At 39.8% G+C, this 25,527-nt stretch overlaps 1 protein-coding gene across 2 annotated transcripts; it reads left to right on the plus strand.

Moving 5' to 3' along the window:
* The first annotated feature begins 652 nt into the window (after positions 1-652).
* Positions 653-24,215, plus strand: HSPH1 (heat shock protein family H (Hsp110) member 1). 2 transcript variants are annotated; one of them, XM_065901633.1, is made up of 18 exons: positions 653-1,151; positions 3,579-3,636; positions 5,935-6,075; positions 6,805-6,927; positions 9,398-9,497; positions 10,601-10,734; positions 11,156-11,400; positions 11,991-12,219; positions 12,593-12,699; positions 12,947-13,080; positions 14,946-15,154; positions 16,796-16,927; positions 19,235-19,372; positions 20,577-20,702; positions 21,707-21,814; positions 21,914-22,033; positions 22,257-22,418; positions 23,311-24,215. In XM_065901633.1, the coding sequence occupies exons 1-18, from the start codon at positions 1,045-1,047 to the stop codon at positions 23,515-23,517; spliced, it is 2,580 nt and encodes an 859-aa protein (XP_065757705.1). In that variant the 5' UTR covers positions 653-1,044; the 3' UTR covers positions 23,518-24,215. The 2 variants fall into 2 exon arrangements, with proteins under 2 accessions (XP_065757705.1, XP_065757706.1); XM_065901634.1 differs by lacking the exon at positions 16,796-16,927 and having other exon boundaries at positions 654-1,151.
* The last annotated feature ends 1,312 nt before the right edge of the window (positions 24,216-25,527 follow it).

Consider the following 25,527-nt stretch of genomic DNA (forward strand, 5'->3'; position numbering starts at 1 on the left):
TTACTATAAGTTGAAACGGATATTCCTTCTTCGAATTCATAATTCACCAGCTGTGGGGTAATCAAGACAATAATAGAAGCGGATACCGAACAAGCACGCAAACAAAACAACGCCGCGGCTGGAGAAGGCGTGCAAGAGCGGCAGAGAAACACGGCCTCTCCCGAGAGCCTCCCAAGACAAAGCCGGCTCCCAGCACGCACCGCGGCCGGGACTACACATCCCAGCCTGCAAGGCGACACTGACTCCCAGTTGGACTACGATTCCCGACATGCTCTCTGACAGCTGGCCCGCCTCTCCAGAGTACCGGGGTCTCGGGTCTCCGCAGAATTTGGGGGTGTGTCTCTGCCAGCTGAGCCTCCTCTCCCAATCTAAGCGTCAGACACCATCGCCTACTAGTACATTATGAAGGTTACGATTTTTTCGAGTCATTCTTCGTTGCCGGTTTTATTAGCACGGCAAAGAGCCTCTCGCTAGGGCGGGCGGGGGCGTAGGCGGGTCAGCCTGGCCAGCTTGAGCCAATAGCACAGGAGTGGCTTTCTGGCTGCCATGGCAACGGCGGCCGTCCCCAGAGGGACCAACCACTCATTGGGTAGAATCTTTCGAGAAGGCTCGAGAAGAAGGAAGCGGAAGTAGCACGTGGAGGGGCCGGTGGAGGCGCCGGTGAGTAAATGCCGCAGATTCTGGAAAGTTCCGATCAGTGCGATACATAAGGCTGAGGCTCTGGGACCTCCCCTTCTGGGTCGGTAGTTCAGCAGCGCGCCGGTGAGCGAGCGGCGGAAGATCCAGGCCGGCAGCCCGAGCTCCGGAGCGACTCGCGGACACCGAGCACCGCCTTCTTCCGTGGCTACTGCTCTGCGAACCACCACTGTCCCCGGGAAGTCGGAGGCGCCAGACCGGCAGACTGTCCGTGTGTCCGTCCGTCCGCCCGCGTGACAGGAGCGGACCCCACGGGAGTCGAGCGCGGCCGGGGCAGGAAGCGGCCGTCAGGAGGACGCAGACCCAGACTCATACCGAGCCGAAGCGGAGGCGGACCGAGAGCCGGCCATGTCGGTAGTGGGGCTGGACGTGGGCTCGCAGAGCTGCTACATCGCGGTGGCCCGGGCCGGGGGCATCGAGACCATCGCCAACGAGTTCAGCGACCGGTGCACCCCGTAAGTGGGAGTCTGCTGGGGATGGGGGAGAAGCCGGCGGGGGCTGGGGATCCCGGGGAACCCAGGCTTGCGGCTGGCCGCGGAACGCCGAGGGCGAACGGAGCGCGGTGTGGGGAGCGGTGCCCTCCTCCGTGGGGATCAGGATGCGGACTGCCTGGCCGCCGGGTAGGGGAGGGCGCCTGCAGCCGCATATCGGAGAGGGGGTGTCTCTGGGATTCGCGGGGGCCAAGGGAAGCCCGAGAGTCCCCGGGGTGGTCACTTCGGGCGGGCTTCCTCCTGGGAGTCGATCGGGGGCCAAGCCGGAGACTTGGCTCCCTTTTCTTGGCGAGAAGCCTCTGCCAGCTCCTTCGCGGCCGCCCCCGTTTCCCCACCCGGCTTCTCGGAGCTGGCTGAGCCGCCCCCAGGTCGTCCCTCTCTTTCCGAGCCTGTCTTTGCGCACCGCAGAGCTGGGGCTGCCGAGCCTTTTCTTCCGCATTGTGAATCTCGAAATGAGCTGGAAGCTTCCAGAGCCTGTATGCTGCTGCTTGTGCTGTGAGCCAGTGGATTGTTGTTAGCGACCACAGACTCACTGTTACGATAGATGAGTGTGTCTTCTTACTCACGCTTGGATCATTCGTGAAAGATGTAAAGGGCCTTTTTGCTCGTTTTATGAAAGCTATTATAGAGGAATCGTGTTTCAGTTTTTTTTTTTTTTTTTTAATTTTGCACAGCTTAAATAAGAAGAAAAAATAAAAATTGCACACTTGTACACTAGAACTGGATGTTGTCACTGAATTAAACGGTATATTCTACAGCGGCATGGGTGGGCAAAGGGTAACGTTTTAAAAAGCAACTTTTTTTGGAGAGGGTCTAAATTTGTGAATATAGTGTAAAAGGAGTGAAGCATTGAGCCCAGAGGTGAAATGACTGGGTTTCTATCAATATTTGAGTGCAGATGAACATTTATAAAAGTGAATGGAAATGAGAAAATACCCAGAGACAGTGTCAGTACCATTGGGATGACTTAGTCCCTAAGCATCTCATACATCAACCTTTTTATAAATCTACAGTCTTTTCTTTAGCTGTGCCAACGTCTCTAATTGGAGTATAGTAAGGAAAAAGAATCTCAGGTTTTCATGCGTAGGTACAGTTTATATCTTTGTTCTCTTTAGGCCAATAAAAGGAAGAAAAGCTATTGTAGGAAAAAATAGTATTTGTGGTTATAGAGATCACTGTGAAACTAAAGATGACAGGTGTGTCTCTCAAAAAATACAAGCGGAGGGCAGTATTGGAGTTTAATATTTTATATAACAGATGTTTGACTCAACTGCGTTGGCTACTATCAATTCGTTTGGTGTAATTAATTTTATTCTCCCCTTGGAAAATGAGTAAATTTGTCTGGCAACTATATGTTTACTTTGAGTTGGGAGTGACTGTTTCCGGAAGGTATTTTAAAGGTCCAGCCTTTGCTCCAACAGTTCTCTGGCTTTTCCGAGGCTATTTAGCACCTGCTCAGATAATTTAGGTCTGAGATGCCTCTATTATAGCTAATTTGGATTTGATTTGGCTTGGTATTTAGTGCTCTCAGTGTGTTCCCATTTTGCTCATATAGCGCTGTTACTTCTTTTCTTCTTTCTGATCTGAAACCTAATTCACTTCCATCCTTCTGACAAGACTTGTGGTTGTGCCTGCTCTGTGCTGACAGTCTGTTCCCAGTGCTCTCAGGCTATTTCACAGTTACAGGTCACTTGATCTCTTAAAAGCTGACTTAAAATGTAACAGATTATTCAGTCATTTTGCTCAACATTTATACTTGGTTCTGTTGTGGCACTTGCTCTGCGTCATTTTTACTTGACTTGCTCAAGTAGAGTCTTCTGTATAGGACCCTCTTTTGTGCTTTTAAATTCCGGAAGCATAATTATAGGCCCACTTGTTTTTCGTTATATAAACATTTTCTAAAGCGTCAAATGGTCTATTAGAACAGCAGTAGGTAGGATAGTGATATTTAGATTTCTGTCAAGTTGGTAACTGCCAAGTAGGTACACCATGTTTTTGTCAATGGTGTCTAGGACCAAGTTAATACTACAGTTTTAACTGTTCAAAACATTGTCAGAGTTAATGTCCACTTCATAATGATTGGGACCTGGAGAATTACCCTGGTCCTTGTGCTCTTGGAAAGTGTCCTCTGAGCCTTGAGCAGTCTGGGGTGGGAGCTGGGTTTGGAGTAGTGGGAGTATGGCTGCCACCTAGATAGGATTCTCAGAGTAGCAGTTAAGTTGGACCCTCATAGAGAAGCTGACCAAAGCTTTAGACTCCAAAATTGTGCTAAATTGTGTCCCCCTTGCCTAAGAATGGAAATTTATAATAGAATTTTCCTCTTGTCAGTTAAAATCCACATTTATGCTTCTTTACATTTGTGAAACATGTTTTTTTTTTCATCTTTTCTAGATCAGTCATATCATTTGGATCAAAAAACAGAACAATTGGAGTTGCAGCCAAAAATCAGGTATGTTCAAGAGGATTCTGATCATTTTTAAAAGAAGTTTTAAAAGTAAAATCTCAGAAACATAACAAGAATATGAAATACCTAAGCCTATCTGTTTTTGAGTTTGTGAACGATCATGCAAGTATTGCTTATGAACCCTCGCATGTGTGTGCAGTCGCTCAGTCATGTCCTTCTCTTTGCAACCTCATCAGCTGTAGCCTGTCAGGCTTCTGTGTGTGTGGAATTTTCCAAGCAAGAATACTGGAGTGGGTTGCCATTTCCTACTCCACTTAGGAGCCCTTACATCCTTATTTTCCTTTTCTCTTCCTTTTGTTTTATTGAATAAGATACACTTTAACACTCTAATCTTCTAACCTTAGTTTTTAATGTGTATCCTATTTTCTAAGACATTTGATTTTTTAAAACAAGATACTTGAAATTCTTTCATGTGAAGTTTCTCATGATATATTTAAGAGTTAAAGATTCCTTTTATAGAAGGAATTTCTAAGAAGTTACATTGTTTAAAAGCATTTTCAAGTTACTTTGTAATTAAGGAGAACTTGTTGTCTAGGCCTGTGGTGTTTTATAGAGTAGCCATTAACTACAGTTCTTGAGCATTTGAGATGTGCCTAATCTGGATTAAAATATAAAGTATGAAATACATGTGATTTTGAAGGCTTAAAATGAAATAAAAAAGAAAACCATCTTACCAGTTTTCTACAATGAGTACATATTGAAATGGCAGTATTCTAGATATATTGGGCTAAATAAGTTATTGAAATTAATTTTACTTATTAAGAGGATTTGACAATTTACCTATGTGACTCCCATTTAGGGCTTACATTATAGCTTGAATTTTGGGGGTTGGGGAGAAAAAATAAATATGAAAAATGAAAATCTAAGAAAGGGACTGAAAGCAGTCCTATATATATAAGCATACCAAAGTAAACATATTCTGTATACCTTAAATTTACACAAGGTTATACATCAGATTGGAGAAGGAAATGGCAACCCACTCCAGTGTTCTTGCCTGGAGAGTCCCAGGGATGGCGGAGCCTGGTGGGCTGCCGTCTGTGGGGTCGCACAGAGTCGGACACTACTGAAGCAACTTAGCAGCAGCAGCAGCAGCATACATCAGATTTAATTTAAATTATTTATTTAAATTATTTTTTAAAAAGGTTGAAAAAATTCTTTTAAATACAAAAAATAGTATTGCTACAAAGGAAACAAAACTCTATAACACTGGAATTCTGTGTCATGGCTAGCTGGAAGAGAGGAACGAAAGAAAAGACAGTGGGGAAGAGAAATGGTCAGGCCACTTAGAGTGACCTACTCAGAAGGGAGAGTCTGGTGAGGTAACAGCCTCCCTGACTGGCTGTAGAGAAGACTCCCATCCCAGACTTGAGATCCACTGCATTGTTGTTACACAAGGAGAATCCACTGAGGCTTCAATCTAGCCTGTAGAGTACTAGACATCTGTCATCTCAGTTCCAGAATCAAGTAGATCAGAGAAAGAAATAAACGGTGAACTGTTTTGCTGTTTTCAAACTAGTCACTTTAGAAGTCTTAGTTTTTCATCTTTTATTGTAATTATTTTTGTGCTTTAAATAAGGTTCCCACTGCTGACATCTTTGAGTGAAGTATGCTGTCAAGTGTGACATTTGTATATCCAGAGCCTAATCATCAAAAATACCTACAAGCAGTTGAAAGCATTTCCTCATATGGAAACTGTTTGAATCATCCTTACCTTTTCAGAGTCCAGAGTGCTCAGCCTTACACCATGGACCCACTGGCCTATCCTTACCTTTTCTGCTTTTTGGTATAGATTATTAATATTCCATGCTATTGTTTCGAAAAGTAGCAATCCATACATCTTGTGGCTCACAATAACTTATCCTGGCCACTTGGCGACTTAATAGACTATAACAGTTAACTCCTTTTTAGAAAAATGTGATTGGACTATAGGGCTTTCTAATTACCCTATTTCAGTTATTCATTAGGTATAAAACAAGTTCAGTGGGAGTAAAGAAATGAAATAAAGTTCCTGGGGCTTGTTCAGAGTTTTGATAGTTTCATTACCTTTGAGTTCATCTTGCAGATTTGGAAGCCTGTGTGTGTATTTCTCTCACTGCTTCCCTCCTGGCATTTCTGTAGGAAAAGGAGAGAAAATAAAGTGTATTCATTGGTGGAGAAATTCAGGGCTCTTGGGCAAGTTATTTATATCCTGGTGATTTGAGTTGAACAAATGACTTGCTTTTTAATTGCTGTAATTAGTGATAGATGTTGAAATTAGAATTTAATTTTTTTTTTTTTCCCCAGCAAATCACTCATGCAAACAATACAGTGTCTAATTTTAAGAGGTTTCATGGCCGAGCATTCAATGACCCCTTCATTCAAAAGGAGAAGGAAAACTTAAGTTATGATCTGGTTCCAATGAAAAATGGTGGAGTTGGAATAAAGGTAATTTAATTGAACAATGTTAGATTCCTTACTAAGAAACTGTTCAGTTCATCTACAGAGAAAAGTACTTAATTCTTAGTAAGTATTTAACTCAGTTTCTGTAATTGGACAAAGTGGTTTTTTATTTTTTATCTGGTTTCTCTTAAACTATGGGTCTATGTTTAAATTATCCTTGAAGAATTACTCAGATGGTATATGCTGCTATAAAACTTAGTTTGTGTTTCTCATAACATCTTGGCAATTAGAAAAATTTAGAATTTCTGGTGTCTAAAGAAACATAGATTGTGTTTTTGTTATCAAAAGCAGTCTGCTCCACTGTAGCTCGTTTGCAGTTGTTTGGAGAGCTCTAGTGTAATACAAGCAGAAACCTTTTTTAAAGTACAGAGGCATTCCTGTCTTATGATCTGCACAAAATCCTATTCGTCTCCGTGGTTCATCTCTTCAGTGAGGTTGGCACTTCACTGCTGTCTATGGTGCTTGGTCTAGTACTTTGGATAGGGGAAAACACGCCCCAGCGTCGTTTCTCCTCTTCATCTCTGGGGAGGGAGCGTTCTTTTTTCCTTCTGCTTTGCTTTCCTATCCACTTTTCTCTTTCCTTTTCCCTTTCCTCCTTTTAAACAGCCAAAACAATAAAGGTTTTCTGGAAGAGAATATGTAATAATGTTTGGAAGTTAATATCAGCAGCTTTAAGGACTGCAGTAGTGACAGCATTTTCTTTCCTCAACGCAGGTGATGTACATGGATGAAGAACATCTGTTCAGTGTGGAGCAGATCACAGCCATGCTGTTGACTAAGTTAAAAGAAACTGCTGAAAACAACCTCAAGAAGCCAGTAACAGATTGTGTTATTTCAGTAAGTAGAATTCAGCAAGGCAATGTGTTTTATTTTAATTTGCCTTCTTCATGTTGCTTTTTAGTATTAAATGTGTGAAAGCTGTTCTACTACCAGAGACCAGAATTCTGCTGGACTGGATCACTGCAGTGTTCTGCAGCATTGCAGAGTAGGTCTGAATCCCATCTTTAGCCAGAAGTTGCAAAGTTTTTTGCATGGTGGTACATATCAAAATCTCCTGTTGGGCTTTTTGAAAATACAGACTGGCTGATCAAATTGGATGTTCCAAAGTTAGTTAACTGTATTGAGAGACAATTGTATACGTCCACGAGAGAGTTCACCCACACATGAGAACCAGTTCTTGGTGAGCAGTAGTTTTAACTAGGGACTTCCTGGCAGTCCAGTGATTGGGATTTCACCCTCCAATGCAGGGGGTGCAGGTTCGGTGAGCTAAGATCCTACATGCCTAAAGGCCAGAAAGCCAAAACCTAAAACAGAAGCAGTATTGTAACAGATTCAATATAAAAATGGTCTACATCACGCAAAGATTTCATGCCTTAAATGTTTTTGAACTGCTAGCAAAATTTTATCAAGTCTTCCAATATATAATACACTTCACAAATGGTGATATGCCTGATGGTCACTAAAGATGTCCAATAAATGGAAAAATTATGCGGTAACGTACTCTGAAAAGAGAACTTATCGTTTGACCTGAGTCAGTAACTTACTTACTCCTCTGGGTTAGAATTTTCATATGGTGAAAATCAGAAGTTTATTATGGTAAAGATTAAATTACTTTAAGGTTCTTACATCCTTAAATTACTAGAATTCTTAAATCTATATTCCCCAATATGGTAGCCAGTGGCCACACATGGCTTCCGAGCACTTGAAATGGAGCTAGTCAAAACCGAGATGTGCTGTATGCATAAAGTACACACCAGGTTTTGAAGAGTTAATATAAAATAAATAATATGAAATATTTTGGAGATGTTGGGTTAAATAGAATGTTTTATTAAAATAAAAAATAAATAAAAATGGTCCACATAAAAAATACCTTTAAAAATAAAAAGATAACCCACCAGTAGTCACAGAACCCAGGTTTTTAGCATTGGTAAACTCACTGCTTTCAATGGACAGTTGATAATTAAGTTATTCAGGAGGATTTGCAGTGTACAAGAGCCATCTTTTATTGGCAGGGTGACCTGCCCAGACCTGTCAGGAGCCTTTGTGGTGGTCCACCTTGGGATATGAGAGAATCCTGAGATAAGAGAGGCAGAAAGGCTGAAGTTTCTCTTGTAAGACAGAAAATGTTTTACTAAAGGAATATTTTGGAGAAATGCTGTTAAAGAGGGGCTTCCCAGGTGGTGCTAGTGGTAATGAACCCGCCAGCTAATGCAGGATATGTAAGAGACGTGGGTTCAATCCTTGGATCAGGAAGATCCCCTGGAGGAGGGCATGGCAACCCACTCCAGTATTCTTGCCTGGAGAATCCCATGGATAGAGGAGATTGGCGGGCTGCAGTCCACAGTGTCACACAGAGTTGGACATGACTGAAGTGACAGCACAAAGTTAAAGTTTTGAGTCGGTGCTCCTCCCCCACTTCCCTTTAAATAACCTCATATGGAAAACTGCGGAAAGAAGGGTTCTGATTGGAAAGATGAGCAGAGACCCACCTGTGCCCTTGGCGCTCCTTTTGAAGCATTTATAGATACTTAGGGATGAAATGTGGAAGCTCCTGTACCAACTTTTCTCTTAGGTACTTTCCAGCTAAGTGATTATATGGATGTATTATTAGATGCTTTTCTGGAAAAATGTGCTAGTTAAAATGGTGTCCTAGAAAGTGATCAAAAGAGTTCATCTGGGTAGAAGACAGCACCCTTAGAAACTATCCCACAAGCTGTTTTTTGTTCTTCCAGTTAGAAAAATCAACAGGCTTTGACAAAGTTTCGTTTTGTAATCTTAACAGGTCTGCTGAATTATAAGGTACACCATCTATTAATGCTTAAACCCAAAGAATAGCAAACCAAAGGGCAGTGACTAGATTAACTTCGTATTATCTTTAAATTCCTATAGTCTCTATAGTGTAATTACATTTAATGATGAACTTAGCAGAATAATTTTCAAATGTCAGTAGAAATAAGACCACTTTAGAATGTACATTTACCACTTAAATGTAAAACTTTGTTAGATTTAAAGAACTGGTAATATATCTTATGAATATCTTGATTAGTTTTTATTTCAGGTTAAAATTTAGTTATAATAAACCTGATACTTAAAATTTTAGGGCAATCTTCTCAAAAGTAGTTACTGTTTTTTAAAGTTAAATAAAGAACTTGCCAGAAACTTAATCTGAAGTCCTTCTTCTATTTCATGACATGGCTAGGCACCTGTTTGGCTGGACTGTTGTGAATTGATCACTGGTGGTTGTGAGTGGTTTGTGTTTATTTTGGTTTTCTAGGTCAGTTAACATTTTTTCCCTTCTTGTTTGCAGGTCCCTTCTTTCTTCACAGATGCTGAGAGGCGATCTGTCTTAGATGCTGCCCAGATTGTTGGCTTAAACTGCTTAAGACTCATGAATGACATGACAGCTGGTAAGAAAAAAACTTTTTGTATAAAAGTTAACATACTGTTGAAACTAAAGTTAAGACACACGTGGTCCTCTTATCAAACACTTCCATGTAGAAATACCACCTATTAAAAAACTTAGATTTGAAAGCAAAAGTTCTAGTCTTGCAGATGCTTGTTTTAGTGAGAAGTTGCAACTTTGTCAAATGGATGAATCTATTTTCATTAGGAAACCCTTGTGTATATTTTTTAATCTTTTGAATTAGTTGTGTTGGGTTTAGTTTTTTTATTTCCTTACATTGTTTTTATAGTTGAGAAACAAGTTTTCCCACAACCTTATTATGGGGTTTTAGAACTACCTCGCCTTGATTTACCGGAAAATTTTTTTTCCCCCTTATACGTTTCCCAATTGTTGGTAGTTTGGAGTCAGTCATTCCTCTTATGTCAGATGTTGATTTAAGCTGTGCCATTTGCTAGGCACTTTGCTAGGAATGAGTCGATGGGGAGCAAAGTACTCAGTAGGGCTTGTGTCAGTTTTTGTGATTAAGGATGGACTCAAAGTCAGTTACACCCTAGTGTATTCAAGCAAAGCAAATAAGACTTTGTTTAGCATATTCATAGATATTTTAAGGATTCTTAAAGTATTGCTAACGGTGTGTTCTTGAGTATACACAGTGGTTTCAAAATTCAGAAAAAGCAAACCATAGACTATTTAAGATAGATCAGTTATTTGCCTTGAATCCAGTTGGTAGGAACTGTAGTTGCTCTAGTTATATATTAAATTCTTAAATTTTTTTGGATAAGCAGTCTCCTAGCAGGTTGTGGTTCAAATGTAAGTACTGTGTAACGAGTCTGATATTGTCTGTGTGTGGTTCTGTGTGGTGTACATGCCATTGTTTTTGCATTACATATGTCTTCTCTGTTACATCTCTTCATATATTTATAAGTGATGGAGCATTGTTGTAAAATCAGAAAGGGATGAAGTATGAAGCCAGATATAAAAGAAATGTGTTCACCTTTAATTGGTCAAAGTATAGTGAGATTCTCTGCATGTGTAATTATATCGGTAACTATGAAATTACTGAAAGAATGTGAACCGAAGTATTGAAACATACTAATTTCCTTTTAGTTGCTTTGAATTATGGAATTTATAAGCAGGATCTCCCAAGTCTGGATGAGAAGCCTCGAATAGTGGTTTTTGTTGATATGGGGCATTCAGCTTTTCAAGTCTCTGCCTGTGCCTTTAACAAGGGAAAATTGAAGGTAAGGTCATAAATTGGAACTAAGTGACCCAGATATTAATATGTGGCAATTGTTGTTACTTTAAGCTACTGAGCTTCTTGGGTAATGAAGAGTTTGGGATAAATCTATTAAAAGAGAGTTGTTCCTAAGGTTGATCCCCATAAAGACAATGCAGTTGTTTTACCATACTCTTAGTTGTTCTTGTTTAGGAAAGAAAAACTTTCTAAGATTATCTTCTATGTAATCATTAAAATTAAAAATATCATAGAGATGTAGTATTTCATTTGAATTTTATAGTGATATACATCCTAATTGAGCTGGGTTTCATGTTGTAGTTTAAATAGAAATTTTGAGCCTATTTGTTTGAGTTAGCAACATTTAAGATTCTGGTTACAAATATGATTGAAAATAACCAGATTATTTGTTGTTTTAACTAAATTAGGTACTGGGAACAGCTTTTGATCCCTTCTTAGGAGGAAAAAACTTTGATGCAAAGTTGGTGGAACACTTTTGTACAGAATTTAAAACTAAGTACAAGTTGGATGCAAAATCCAAAATTCGAGCACTTCTTCGTCTATATCAGGAGTGTGAAAAATTGAAAAAGCTGATGAGCTCTAACAGCACAGACCTACCACTGAACATCGAGTGCTTCATGAATGACAAAGATGTTTCAGGAAAGATGAACAGGTGTGTCTCAGATTCTGACAGATTAAATAGAAGGAACTTCTTGCTGAAACTGTAGTCTGGGTGTCAGTTCTAACTGTGGTCTTCTGAGTCTTGGCCCACATTTCAAGATTGCACTACCTGAAATGCTGTCAGCATCATTAGAACTAGAATTGCTGCTGCAAAGAGGGTTTTTAACAGGATCTGTGCTAAGTGTCCTCATAGTGAAGTCTTTCTAGTATTATTTCTGGGCCAGTGATTGAAAAATGTTTTCATAAAATATTTCACAGAAATACATTGAACTGAATGGAAATATTCAAAGTGATGAAAATGGGATCACTTAAAATATTAAGGACTAAAAATGGAAATCCTAACATAAAAGTGATTTCTTCTGTAATTATTAATTTTCTTTTCATTCTCCCTTCTGCATCTGGATTTTGTATATTTTTAGGGAAAAAAGTTATGAATTATGGTATGGCTAAACCTGGCCCATGTGGAATTCAGGGTGTCTGAGAAGAAAAAAGTTTGTTGGGTTGTTAAGAATTATTTAAAAAGTAGGGCAGAATGTTGGCCTTAAGATCAATTTTCTTAACGTTTTCCTCTTAACTGCCAAGGGCACAATTTGAAGAGCTCTGTGCTGACTTGCTGCAGAAGATAGAAGCCCCCCTTTACTCGCTGATGGAACAGACTCAGCTCAAAGTAGAGGATGTGAGTGCTGTGGAGATAGTTGGAGGCACTACACGAATTCCAGCCGTGAAAGAAAAAATCGCCAAATTCTTTGGAAAAGATGTTAGCACGACGCTCAATGCAGATGAAGCGGTGGCCAGGGGGTGTGCACTGCAGGTACTGTCTTCGCATCTTCTCTGGGAGTCATTCCTCAAACCACTTCTGCTTTATCTCATCCTGGCAGGGTTCTGTGCCCAGTTAGACACCACCAGGGAGTTACTTTTCAATAAATCGATAAGGTTGTGGGGACACAAGGATCTTCCAGTATTGGAAGATTTGTTGTGTTATCTTTTTATCTAGTGAATGCCACTATTATTTATCTATATCTAGTGTTTAGATGATAAATACTTTATGCATAAGACATATATATACACTGTAAGCAGTTTTGAATTTGAACCTACCCGTCCTATTTAAATTGATCTTTATGTTAGAAGCTGAGTGAAATTTTTCCTGTGCTTATGATAATCTTTTTTTCTTTTTCTTTTTTAAGTGTGCAATCCTTTCCCCAGCATTTAAAGTTCGAGAATTTTCTGTCACTGATGCAGTTCCTTTCCCAATATCTCTGGTCTGGAGCCACGATTCAGAAGATGCTGAAGGGTATGTAGGAGAAAATAACGTTCAGATACTTGGTTTTAATATTTAAAAAAAAAATGAACCTATGACATTCATGGTAGAGTGTTTGATTAACTGAGATCTTTTAGCAATCAAACTTACCAAAATATTTCTCTCATTTTGGGTTATACATGGTGAGATGGGGTTGATAAAGCTTTTAGATTGTGTTCTGTTTGTGTCACACAGTGAGCTTGAACCCTTGAAGTACTGAGTACCTTTGGTTTCCTTTTAGTGTCCATGAAGTGTTCAGTAGAAACCATGCTGCTCCTTTCTCCAAAGTTCTCACGTTCTTAAGAAGTGGGCCTTTTGAGCTGGAAGCTTTCTATTCTGATCCTCAAGGAGTTCCATATCCGGAAGCAAAAATAGGTAAGCAATCAGTTGTATTTATTCTTTTGAAGTTTTAGTGTACCAACTTAAACACTCTGCTTTTAGCAGTGTTGAGTAGAATGCAATGAACACGTGAAATGGAACATAATTGAAAATGTGAGGGCGGTTTCAATTTGGAGTAATGAAGATGGGGAAGTCTCTTCTTTTATTGATGACTAAACTGACCTAAAGAGATGAAATGACGTGTGTGTGTGTAGGAACACTTGAGTGTTTTTCCTGTTCTGATACAGTCTATACTTGACTATTATCACCCACTTTTAGTATTAACCTTTCCTCTGGGTGAAATGTTACTTGCAGAACATTACTTCAATTTAAAACCTGGCTTGGAAGCCATTGAAACTATCTCTGAAAGGTACCCTTGTATTGTAGTCTTTTTTTAAAAAAGTACATTTTGGGGGTACATTTTTCTTTGAGAAGTTTGACACTGTCCATCTGTTTTGGCCTAAAGTAACACTGAAAATCTGTGGGAGACCTACAGGCATCTTCTTGTATCTCTTTTCCCAAGTAAAACAAGCTAGTATTGCTAGATCTTGTCAGGACTCACCTTTGCCCAACACCGTTTCATAGTGGAATTGTCGGAAGGAGTCTGACCTGACCAGTTGTGTTTTCGTTCTTAATCCTTAAAACCGAAAATTTTCTGACATGGGAAGATTTTATATTTTAAAATAATTTTTTCTTAAAAAAATAAAATAATTTTTTCTTGTGTTTGTTGATAGATAGATTAAGTAATCATTGAATATAGACTAGGCTAAAATTTTGACAGGCTGGATTGTAGTCCCCATTCAACAGAGGATAAAATCTAAGCTCTTTAGCCTGGCATTAGCTGTCTTGTTTTGTCACCAAAACTGAAAAGCCTGCACACACTTACAGAGCCATCTTAAATATCTCTCCTGTGAGTCTTCTTGAGTACCCTTTGGTTAATGCTGTTTCTTTAACTGAATCTGATGACAGTTACTTCCTGAACCTAGTGATTAGATAATTAATGAAGGTCTGTTCCAGCCTATTTCACTGACCTAGTAAATAAATCTAACTTTCTGTTTGTTTGTGTAAACAGGACTTTAAATACAAGACTATTAAATCCCTTGTAGCACTTTGCACATAATAGGTTCAAAACACTTAGTTTTTTCAGTGGTATTTGTAGCAAGAATAGTATTGGTAGAGGTGATAACTAACACCTAGCACTTAGTTCCATATAAGTGCTCACTATAAACCCTTATGAACTCAAACTGTAGACGCATAAAGTAACTTACAGCCATCACAGGGCCAGGATTCAAGCCCAGGGAGTCTGGGTCATAGTTACCACTCTTGATTTCTACTTAGTCATGGTCTGGAACTGCTGTAGTGCATCATAATTTTAGGCTTTGATAACAGATTTTACCTCACCTCTCCTATTTGAAACATAAAATGTTTAGATCAGTCAGAAAACAGTATACCCTACTGTGAAGTTCCTACAGAATCAGAATGCGGCAAGTGCTTGATATCATTAGCCGTATACTTGGGGTGTTCATGTTGAGGGTATGCTCCCCTGTAAAGTGGGGTAGGAGGAAGTGAGGATGGCTGGTCTGTGTCTCACACAGTGTCTGTGTCAGAAGTGTTAAATAGAAAGTCACAAGAGTGCCCTTGCCTTTGAAGGTTTCATGGCATTTTGAGACTAATCCCAAGTATTGTAAGTATACTGTGTACTTATGAGTCTATTTGAAAAGGTTATGTTTCTGGTATACACTAAAGGACTTAAGTCTAACTCAGTTGGTAGAGAAAATGGAATTTTGGAATCGCAGTCTTTTCTTAGCCTTTGTCTGCATGATAGATTTGGTTCTGAAATTGTCGATTTCTTTTTGCTGTAGGCCGCTTCATTGTTCAGAATGTTTCGGCACAGAAGGATGGAGAAAAATCTCGAGTGAAAGTCAAAGTGCGAGTCAATACCCATGGCATTTTCACCATCTCTACAGCTTCTATGGTGGAGAAGGTCCCAGCCGAGGAGAATGAAGTGTCTTCTCTTGAAGCCGACATGGACTGTCAGAATCAGAGGCCACCAGAAAACCCAGACGCCGAGGTAAGTTTGTAGGTAAGCCTTTGAGATGGAATATATAGTAGACTTAATTCTAAGCCTGAAGAGATGGGTAGGAAAAGGTTAAAGTGTTTTTCTTCATGATAATTAGAATTTTCGTTAATGATGACAATAGCAATTTCTAGGTGATGGTAATGTACAGCCTGGAGTTTGGTGAACTGTGATTAAATTCTCTGTAGCTTTGTTTGAACCAGCATGTGACAGTTTGATTCAGAGTGGGCAATGTTTCTTGGAATTACATTGTTTAAGGCATAGGTCACATATTGAGAAGTCAAATGCCGACTGGTGATTAAGAAATAAAAGACTAAAAAACTGTTCATTGAAATATATACCAGATATTAAAACTGTTTTTTTGTTTTTTTTAATCATATGGCAACAATCAGTTTTGGTATTTTATAACTTGCTTGTATTTACATGGTTTTCTGGGTTGTGGGAGTAAGGAAGTGAAGTATCTGATTAGAGTTTAGAAAGTTGTTAATTGTTCATGATGTTAATTGAGACTTCTATTAGCCTAAGTGTTAGTTTTACATGGTCAACCAAAGAATTCTAAGAAACTTTAAAATAGATGAGCTCTTATAGTTTACTTCTAGACAGTAACCAGAAATAGCTTAAATGAAGGGGTAGGTAGGCAGTTAAAGTGTTTTAGTTCCCATGAGCAAGTGTGACATCCCTGTGGTCAGACTGTTAGCACTGTGGTCATTCCCTAGAACATTTAAGGAACAGGAGCATCTGAGCTTTAGCTTTGTTCTCATTGGGAAAAACTTCAGTGTAAAGAGCTAAATGACCACCACATACCATTGCTTTCTCATCTGGTTACAGACACCATTATTCTAATGCCTTTTGTATCCAATCTCTTAGTACATTTTAGATGTATATATACCAGAAATACCTTGCTTCCGGTACTTCAGTGTCTGCCTCAGTATATTGAGGCTCTGGAAGAAAATTAATGAGAGACTTCAGTCATTAAAGTTAGAATGCTTCAGGCTTTTCCCTAAGATGGGATAAGATCATAACAAGCTCTGATCTACTGGGGATTGAGGCATCTACTAACATTCAGCATTTGTTCTTTTCCTGGGATTTTTTTGAGGTGTAGACTGTTGGGTCACGAAAAGAGCGCGGAGACAGAGGGTCTTGCGTTTCTCTAAACTGGAGTGATGAGCTAGCTGCCAGATGATGGATTGTTGGCTATTTTATGTTAGTTCCTCAGTCCACTGACATGCAGATACGTTGAGATGTGTGATGACTACTGGTGAAGTTAGGTTTTGGGAGCTTATTTTTGGGAGAGAGGCCTGGAGAAAACCTACTTGCTTTTGAGAATTAATATCTGTGTAGTGCTAGAGAGGAGCTTCTTAAAGGAGAGTTCTTGTCATCACATCAGTCAAAATGCCTACTACTTGTGTTATTTAACTATTATATTAACTGTTATCATTCAAAGAATTTCTTACAGGTTTACAATATCTAAGAAGTTTTCAAATACTTGTTTTTTATGCTTTTATCCAGTATCTTTTCCCCCCACCTGTTAAGACTTCAGAAATTGAGTGTACTGTCTTTGGTGCCCTATAACCTTTTCAATTTATACAAGTACACCTGCTTTCTACATCCTTTGTGCCTGGGCTTTCATTTCAGAAAAATATCCAGCAAGACAACAATGAAGCTGGAACACAGCCCCAGGTACAAACTGATGGTCATCAAACCTCACAGTCTCCCCCTTCACCTGAACTTACCTCAGAAGAAAACAAAATCCCAGATGCTGACAAAGTGAGTGACTCTTCTAGTTCATTCCATTAGACAATGTTGCAACATGTGCTCATTAATGATATCATTCAATCTGCAGTTTCAAGAGCAAGCACCAAGTTACCTTATTCTATATAGGATTTTTTTTCCTCCTGTTAATTTTCTATGTTTTTCAACTGAAACCAGTGAGAGGTACTCCAGCTAATTATCCTACTTTTTGGACCTGAAAGCTTCTCTTGAATAACTGCCACTCCAGGCAACCAGGGGCGAATGCATAGCTTTTGTTGTCTTCTCTAGTGCTAGAGGTGCCTGCAAATGCCAGCATCTGAAAGAGACTCGTCTCAGTGCTGTGTGATGAGTTTTCACTCGAAGTCATCTGATGTTAAATACATGGGCTATAGGAGTCTAGTAAAACTTTTTTCTCCTCTCAAATTGCCTGTCAAATTATATATAAATTAATTACAATGATCTGGTAATAAGTTTCCATTATTATTCCAGATCTGTGCTTTGCAAAACTTCGTTCTTTGTGCAGGTTGCATGTAAATTATTCTTCCATTAGAAGTTTGGTTTTCTCTCATTCTGAGGATAGAACTCTTTACCCTTAGATGAATTACCGAATGGTCCACTGGGGTCCAAATACATGTTACTCTTAGTAAAAGCATCTGGTTTTAAGCTCCCACACCCTGACTGATCCCCTCGGGGGTCCTGATTCTGATTTTTGAAAGAAGTTGCCGCCGCCTCTTGGAAAGTTGGGTGTGGATAGCCTGGCAGCGATGGCTCCTTAACTTCAGTGTTCCTCCCTTCACCTAGTGCTGAGCACCGTCTGGCTCCTGCCGGTGGTCCCCACACCGTTAGAGCACGCCCTGGGGAGCTCTCCTGCTCCTAGCTGTAGGTGGGACCACTGGTGCCAGACCCTCTGGGGAGCGCCCCTTGTCCATGCCATGTGGATGCCATCTTGTGATGTGTTGGTTTTGTCAGCAGCTGGTTTGATGTTGTACTGCTAGTCTGATCCCAACTTAACCTCCATACCTGTGGTTCTCATCCATTCGATTCCCCGTATCTGTTGCACTCCTGTGTTTTTGCCAGGTGTAGGTGCGACTTTTCTTTCTTGTGTTTCGTGACCCCCAGAGCATGCACAGTATATTGTGGGGGTGGTGGGGGTAGTTCTCATGCTCACAGGAGGGGCGAAGACAGTGGTGTGGCAGGCTGACTGATAGGCGCCTCCTGGTGACCCAGCTCTCAGCACTTCACAGACAGGTGATCTCTCAGAACGCAGAAACAGAAGCCTGGAAAACACGCCTGAAAAACAGTCTCCGTCCTTGTGATTGTCAAGCCGTTGAGCCTCGTCCAAGTCCCAGTTCTTTCGTGGAGTCTGGGATGCTAGCCTCCTTCACGACTCCCCCAGGTCCCCCGGAGCCCCTGCCTGCTGTGCCTCGGCTGTCTGCTCACCGCCGCAGCCGGTCGGCGTGCATGTCAGATGCCCCGTGGTTCTTCTCATCTGTTCTACGGCTGCGTTCGCTGAAGTTGTGCTCTTTGTCATTTGTGTCTAGAAGAACCTGCAGACATGAAAATGCTAAGAACGTCTTGGAAAATTAAAGGCCATAGGAGATACTTACTTCTTTAGCCCTGTATTTACGTATTTTGGAAAAAGTTAACAGCAAACGTAGCGTTTGCTACATCATTCCATTTACTGTTTTAAGACTGTAAACCTTTTTTTGACTTTGCAGAGTTGCTTATGAGAAGTGGTACAACTCAAAGGCAGATAGTAGAAATAAGGAGATGGATGTATATACACATGTATATGTATGTATATAATGTCCAAATTCAGGGAATTTTAAAAGGCACTCATCAGTGTACTGGTAATTGTAGCTGGAATATAGGGACTCAAATGTATAATACAGGAATAGAGTTGATCCTAACATGCTTCGCGGCTGATCAGAGTCCTATCTGTGGTTACTATTATAGACTATAATTTAAAGAAGTGTTAATTTAATAGTATTTTTGACTTTTTCAAGTCACAAACATCGCTTAAAGGTATTAGAAAATTAAGGACCTGTGAAGAAAAGCTTTAGCCAGAGGGATTAAATTTGAGATGAAAAATGTTCTGGTGAATTCTTGAAGGGGGAAGTATGGCAGGTATAAGTGTAATTGCAGCCCTGATTTAAAATGGGTGGGTGGGAGTTAGATGATTTTACACATTCTTCCAGCTTTATGATTTTAGGGATTTCACTTTTGCCTGAGTCCTCAGTAAGTATGATAGGGATATTTCTGTTATTCAAGAACTATTTAAGAATTTTTCTTTTTCTTTTTTTTTAAACCCCTCCTCCCAAGGCTAATGAGAAGAAAGTTGACCAACCTCCAGAAGCTAAAAAACCCAAAATAAAGGTGGTGAATGTTGAGTTGCCTATTGAAGCCAACTTGGTCTGGCAGTTAGGGAAAGACCTTCTGAACATGTATATTGAAACAGAGGTAATTACTTCACTTAAATATTTTTATTTTGGAATGTATTTGTTTGTTTTGCCCTGTTAGGTAAATGGCTATAATTCTTAACATTTCATAAGTTTTATACAACTTTTAGGGGCAGAATGAAGCCAAAAAGTAATGATTTTTAGTTAAATATTTTTAGCAAGTTTTTTTTTCCTAATATTTTTGCAACTTTATTAAAGAAATTTATACCATAGATCATTCTGCTTGGTGCAAAATTGATTGTCCAGGTTCTTGTGAAGCAATTGAGCGCTGATATCTTCTAGCACAGAGCACAGTACCATCGGTATCTCAGGCCACACTAAATATTTCTGTTAAAATACATTGTGCTTCTCTGTAGTTTGGATAGGTGAAGTGATTGAGACTCTTGTTTTCCTTTACTGAGCTGGGACCATTGTGTTTAGAAATTTAATGATAAATCCCTGTTTCTATTTGATAAATAGTACGTTTGTTTGTGCATGCTAAGTAGCTTCAGTCGTGTCTGACTCTTTGCGACCCCATGGACTGCAGCCCGCCAGGCTCCTCTGTCCATGGAATTCTCCAGGAAAGAATACTGGAGTGGGTTACCGTTTACTCCTCCAGGGGATCTTCCCGACCAAGGGGTCGAACCTGCGTCCCTTGTGTCTCCTACATTGGCAGGCAGACTCTTTACTGCTAGCACTAGTAATGTAGTGGCAAAATTGTGTGGCCGGTACACATTGGTCAGTATTAATCCCAGTAGGAGACAACCATGTAGCTACATAAAACAAACAAAATTGTATAAAAACAGTAGATAATTTTTGTTCCCTTAATGTTAATCTGAATTGTGAAAGTTGCATAATTTATTGCACTCAATTGTGTCCGACTCTTTGTGGCCCCGTGGCCTCTAACCTGCCCGGTTTCTCTGTCCATGGGATTTCCCAGGCAAGTATACTGGTGTGGGTTGCCACTTCCTGTTCCAGGGGATCATCCTGACCCAGGGATCGAACCTGCATCGCTTGCATCTCCTGCATTGGCAGGTGGATTCTTTACCACCAGTGCCACCTGGGAAGTCTTTTACAATTTATTATATAATGTTAAAAAAACCAAAACTCTTCATTCTGTGTATTTAGAAGATGAAGGACTTTGTTACAAACTCCAGAATCTAAATAGTTAAAATTCAGTCGCACTTAGCAGAAGATTGGAATTAACGTCTTTTGTTTCTGGACAGGGCAAGATGATAATGCAGGATAAGTTGGAAAAGGAGAGAAACGACGCTAAGAACGCAGTGGAGGAGTATGTGTACGAGTTCAGGGACAAGCTGTGTGGACCGTACGAAAAGTTTACATGCGAACAGGTGTGTTTAGGACTGTGTTTTTATTCGGATAATCTCACTTTGAAGTGCTTAATTCCAAATTTGACATTTAAAACCTCTACTGGATTGTGTAACTTGAGCTTTTTGAAAACAGACAACTGAAATAGAAATCATATAAATGGAGTCATGGAGAGAGAGGCTAACTAGCATTGTGCAGTTTTACACTAGATTATCCTAGTGACTTTGCTCTTTACCATTGAAGAAAGAACCTGTCAGCACGTTTACTCATAGTCTGCACCATCATAGTTATTGGGGGAGTAGAAGCATAAATAGGAGAAAATCCTTGCTTTCAAAGACCTCAGGGCCTTGGTTGCTCTGTCATTGCTTTATCCTGTAAGACTTGTTCATCCAGTCATTCCAGAGTTTGTCAGGGACCATAAATCCCAGAGCAGAAGCATGTCTGTGGAAGATGGGCCTTGGAGAGAAATTGGGCTAGTTATAGAAATCCAGAGTGGATTTGTATAACTTTATTCAACCTAAAGCTAGAGTATAACCACATACTTTCTGAGTTGATTAGGAGTGACCTTTGTGTGCAGTGATTGAACTATCAACTTGGCTAGATTTCCTTTCAGTATTCAGTGGTGTGGAAGTGAGGAAGTTACTAATCAAGACCTAATTGTTTTAGAGAATAGGAAGAAAATTGCTCTTCTATGATGACATTTTAGTGTACAAATTGTGCAAAATCGAACTTCTAAAATTTATTTTAAGTCCATAAGAGCAGTTTACCACAAATTTTCAAACATCCTTATGTGAGAGAGACTAGCCTAAGACCAACTCCCTCCCCTGTATAAAATACTGTTTGGAGCAAGCTGTGGCGTTTTTTTTGCACCTTGATGTTTTTCAGTGACGAGAATCCAGGTAATCAGGTTTGCCATCCTGGAAATAAGATGAGCTTGATACTGAACACTTCTGAGGATGACTGTTTTGTCATGAAAGCTTTTACAGTAAGGTAACCACTGATACTGATTTTTGTGTTCTGTATGTAGGATCATCAAAAGTTTCTGAGGCTGCTCACAGAGACTGAGAACTGGCTCTATGAAGAAGGGGAGGACCAGGCCAAGCAGGCATATGTTGACAAGCTGGAAGAATTAATGGTAGGCCTTCTCTCCCCTGGAAGGTGGTACTTATGTTTCAGACTGTAGACTTCTAAAATATAATTACTGCGAATACTAATTTATCACATTCGGTTTTAGAAAATCGGCACTCCAATTAAAGTTCGGTTTCAAGAAGCTGAAGAAAGGCCGAAAATATTTGAAGAACTGGGACAGAGGCTGCAGCACTATGCCAAGATAGCAGCTGACTTTAGAAATAATGTAAGTCTGTACACAGTGAGGACATGAACCCTGGATTTACAAGCTACTGCTTAAGTGAAGGAATCTTCATTGTGAACAAATGATCTTAAGTCAGAAATTAGGTTTGGGTGTGTGAGACAAGATTGTATTGATAGATTTGAACTTCATGGAAAATTGGGTCCAATTAGATGTTAGTTACTGTTAAATACTTGATTCTACAGAATGGCTATGTTTTTCCATTTAGGATGAGAAATACAACCATATTGATGAGTCTGAAATGAAAAAGGTTGAGAAGTCTGTTAATGAAGTGATGGAGTGGATGAATAATGTCATGAATGCTCAGGCTAAAAAGAGTCTTGATCAAGATCCCGTTGTACGTGCTCAGGAAATAAGAGCAAAAATAAAGGTGAGTGTCACTGTCTAGTGCTTACTGCTGTGGTTTCTTAGGGATTCCGGTTGCAATGATTTGAAAATAGCCATTTTTCCTTAAATCTTTTTACCTCATCCCAAGACCAGATTTCTTATTAATAGTTCATTATTGATATTACAAAGTGTGGGAAGGCCTTGTAAGTTTCATCCAATTTCTGTTTCTTCATTTATTTATTTAGTTCAATAAATAGATTTGTTGCGCTTCTACCGTGTGCGCAGCTATTGTTCTGGGAGTTAAGCGTTCGATGTACAAGGGAAGCCCCTGCTCCTGGGGAGGTCACCTGCCAGTGGCCGCCACGGTAAAGACGCGACAGGAAACCAGTGTGGGGGGGTGTCAGACTGTGTTAAATGCCACGGGGAACAGTAGTCAAAGGGACTAGGAAACTTGGCGATGGGGAGAGTCCCAGGTCGGTATTTTATCAGGGAACGTCCTGCTGAGTTCATGAGGCCTGAAGGAAGTTGGTAAGAAAGCCAAGGAAGGTGCTCTGTCTGGAAGAACACTCAAATACAGAGAAGGTTAACATGAGCCTTTGAGGTCATGGGCTATATAAGCTTGAATTCCACCTCTTTGCTCACTACTTTTTCTCTTCCTAAGGTTAGGAGATGATACCTTTTAATAATTGCTATGAGGAATAAATGGGTTAATAATAAACTGAATAGTTAGCAAGTCCCTGACACATTGTAGAAGAATATTTACATATCTAGATCAGGCTTCAAGCTATACTTTTCGGCAAATGTATTGAGCAAGTAGAATTCTTTGAGTTATGTATGATTGGAGTTGGTTGAAAAATACTGGTTTAAGTATGTAGGAAAGTAATTGAAAACATATTGGAGTTGGTCTGATTATTAGTTTTGTTTTCCTTTCTTAGGAGTTGAATAACACTTGTGAGCCTGTCGTAACACAACCCAAACCAAAAATCGAATCTCCCAAACTGGAAAGAACTCCAAATGGCCCGAGTACTGATAAAAAGGAAGAGGACTTAGACGGCAAAAACAATTTCAGTGCTGAACCTCCACACCAGAATGGAGAATGTTACCCTAACGAGAAGAGTTCCATTAATATGGACTTGGACTAGATGACATGAAACTGATTTCGTCCTTCAATTAATAAAATATTTTTGCCATAGTATGTGATTCTACATGACATACTGAGACTATTTATATTTTCTTTTTTAAGGATGTTTAGAAATTTTGTGTATTATATGGAAAAAGAAGAAGCTTAAGTCTGTAGTCTTTATGATCCTAAAAGGGAAAATTGCCTTGGTAACTTTCAGATTCCTGTGGAATTGTGAATTCATACTAAGCTTCTGTGCAGTATTACCATTTGCATCACTGAGGATGAAATTGACTTTTGTCTTTGGAGAAAATAAAGTGTACTGCTTGTTCAAGAGGGCTGTGATTAAACTCTAAGCATTTGTTCCTGCCAAGGTAGTTTTCTTGCATTTTGCTCTCCATTGCAGCATGTGTGTGGGTGTGGATGTTTATAAACATGACTAAGTCTGATTTCATAAGGGCTTTCTAAAATTAATTCTGTCCAATAGAATATGACTTTTGCTTTGGTATTAATTATATTAAAAATCCATTGACTAAAAGCAAAAGCTAGTGAAATGTGTTAGCAGCATGCAGAACAAAATCTTTAAAATATATCTCGTTATACAGTGCATTGTCATGTGAAGGTGTACCATGGAAGAAACATTGATTCTGTTTGTAACTGATATTGTGAAGCCTCTTATGAGCTTTAAAATAAAGTTCATCTTACGGTGTCATTTCTAAACAGTTTTGTCACTAATTTAAAAATGGGATTGGGGCAACATGATATAAATATAAACTGTGAAAATCCAACGTCTTTGCTGTTTCCTATACATGCTATTGTTTTGTAAATGAGAATGATCCCTGCCCCGATAAAAAAGTAGCATATATTGATTACAAGTTTTATAGAGTCAAATGTAACTTACCTGCCACCCAGAAAAACACACTCGTGTGGTTATTCTTCCAGCCTTTCTCTCCTGAACCTGGTGTATGTTTTTTAAAGCTCTGTTTATCATAGGATTTGGAAAAAACGGTCAGGTGTTCCATATACTTTTTTGGACTGGCCATGTGGCATGTGGGAGCTAGTTCCCTGACCAGCTATTGAACCTACACCCCCTACATTGGAAGCACAGAGTCTTACTGACCTCTGGACCACCAGGGAAGTTCTTGGTCAGGTGTAAACCACTTCACTGCTAGTAATACTGAGTCCCATTATAAAAACATACATACTTAAAAATATTTTAACCAGTTCCAGTATGGGTGGGCTTTATCATAGTCTAAACAATGCTGCAGTGAAACTTAGGACAAAACTGAGGCTGTGTTGGGGGTCGGGAAGGGAGAAGGCCTGCATACTTAGGATGGATGGCTGACAACCACACTGCTCACCAACGTGCAGCAGTGCCCTCCCTTACGAGTGGTGGAGTTAAATCTACCTGTTGCCACCCATGAGGTAAAGTAAATTTACAAGATCACACAGGAAGTTGATCAGAGTGTAAAGCGTACACTCAGGACAGCCATTCTACCCTAAGTGACATGGGTTCATCTGTGTAGTGATAAGTTTCACACTCTAAATTTGCTTATTAGTGTTTCATGAATGGAATATTCATTCTCATCTGTAATGTTTGAATGTCAGTTTTTGAATGAAGTGTTCTTAATCTTCCTGTGGCTCAGATGGTAAAGAATCTGCCTGCAATGTAGGGGACCCGGCTTCAATCCCTTGGTCAGGAAGATCCCCTGGAGAAGAGGGGTATGGTAACCCACTCCAGTATTCTTGTCTGGAGAATCCCATGAATAGTGGAGCCTGGTGGGCTCCATGGGGTCCCAAACAGTTGAACATGACTGAGCGACTAACACTTTCACTTTCTTTCATAAGGATCTTAACCATTTGCCAGGTAGTTAAACATTTTACCACTTTGTAATACCTTAAGTTTTGCCATCTGGAACCTTACATTTCTATGTAATCTGGGTTTTCATGGTTTTCTTATGTTCTCTTAATGCATGGTAACATACATTCAATGGGTATACGTTAACCCATTGAGAGGTGAACACAATGCTCT

The sequence above is a fragment of the Muntiacus reevesi genome, chromosome 11 (genome assembly GCF_963930625.1).
Source record: "Muntiacus reevesi chromosome 11, mMunRee1.1, whole genome shotgun sequence".
In the NCBI taxonomy this organism is placed as follows: domain Eukaryota; kingdom Metazoa; phylum Chordata; class Mammalia; order Artiodactyla; family Cervidae; genus Muntiacus; species Muntiacus reevesi.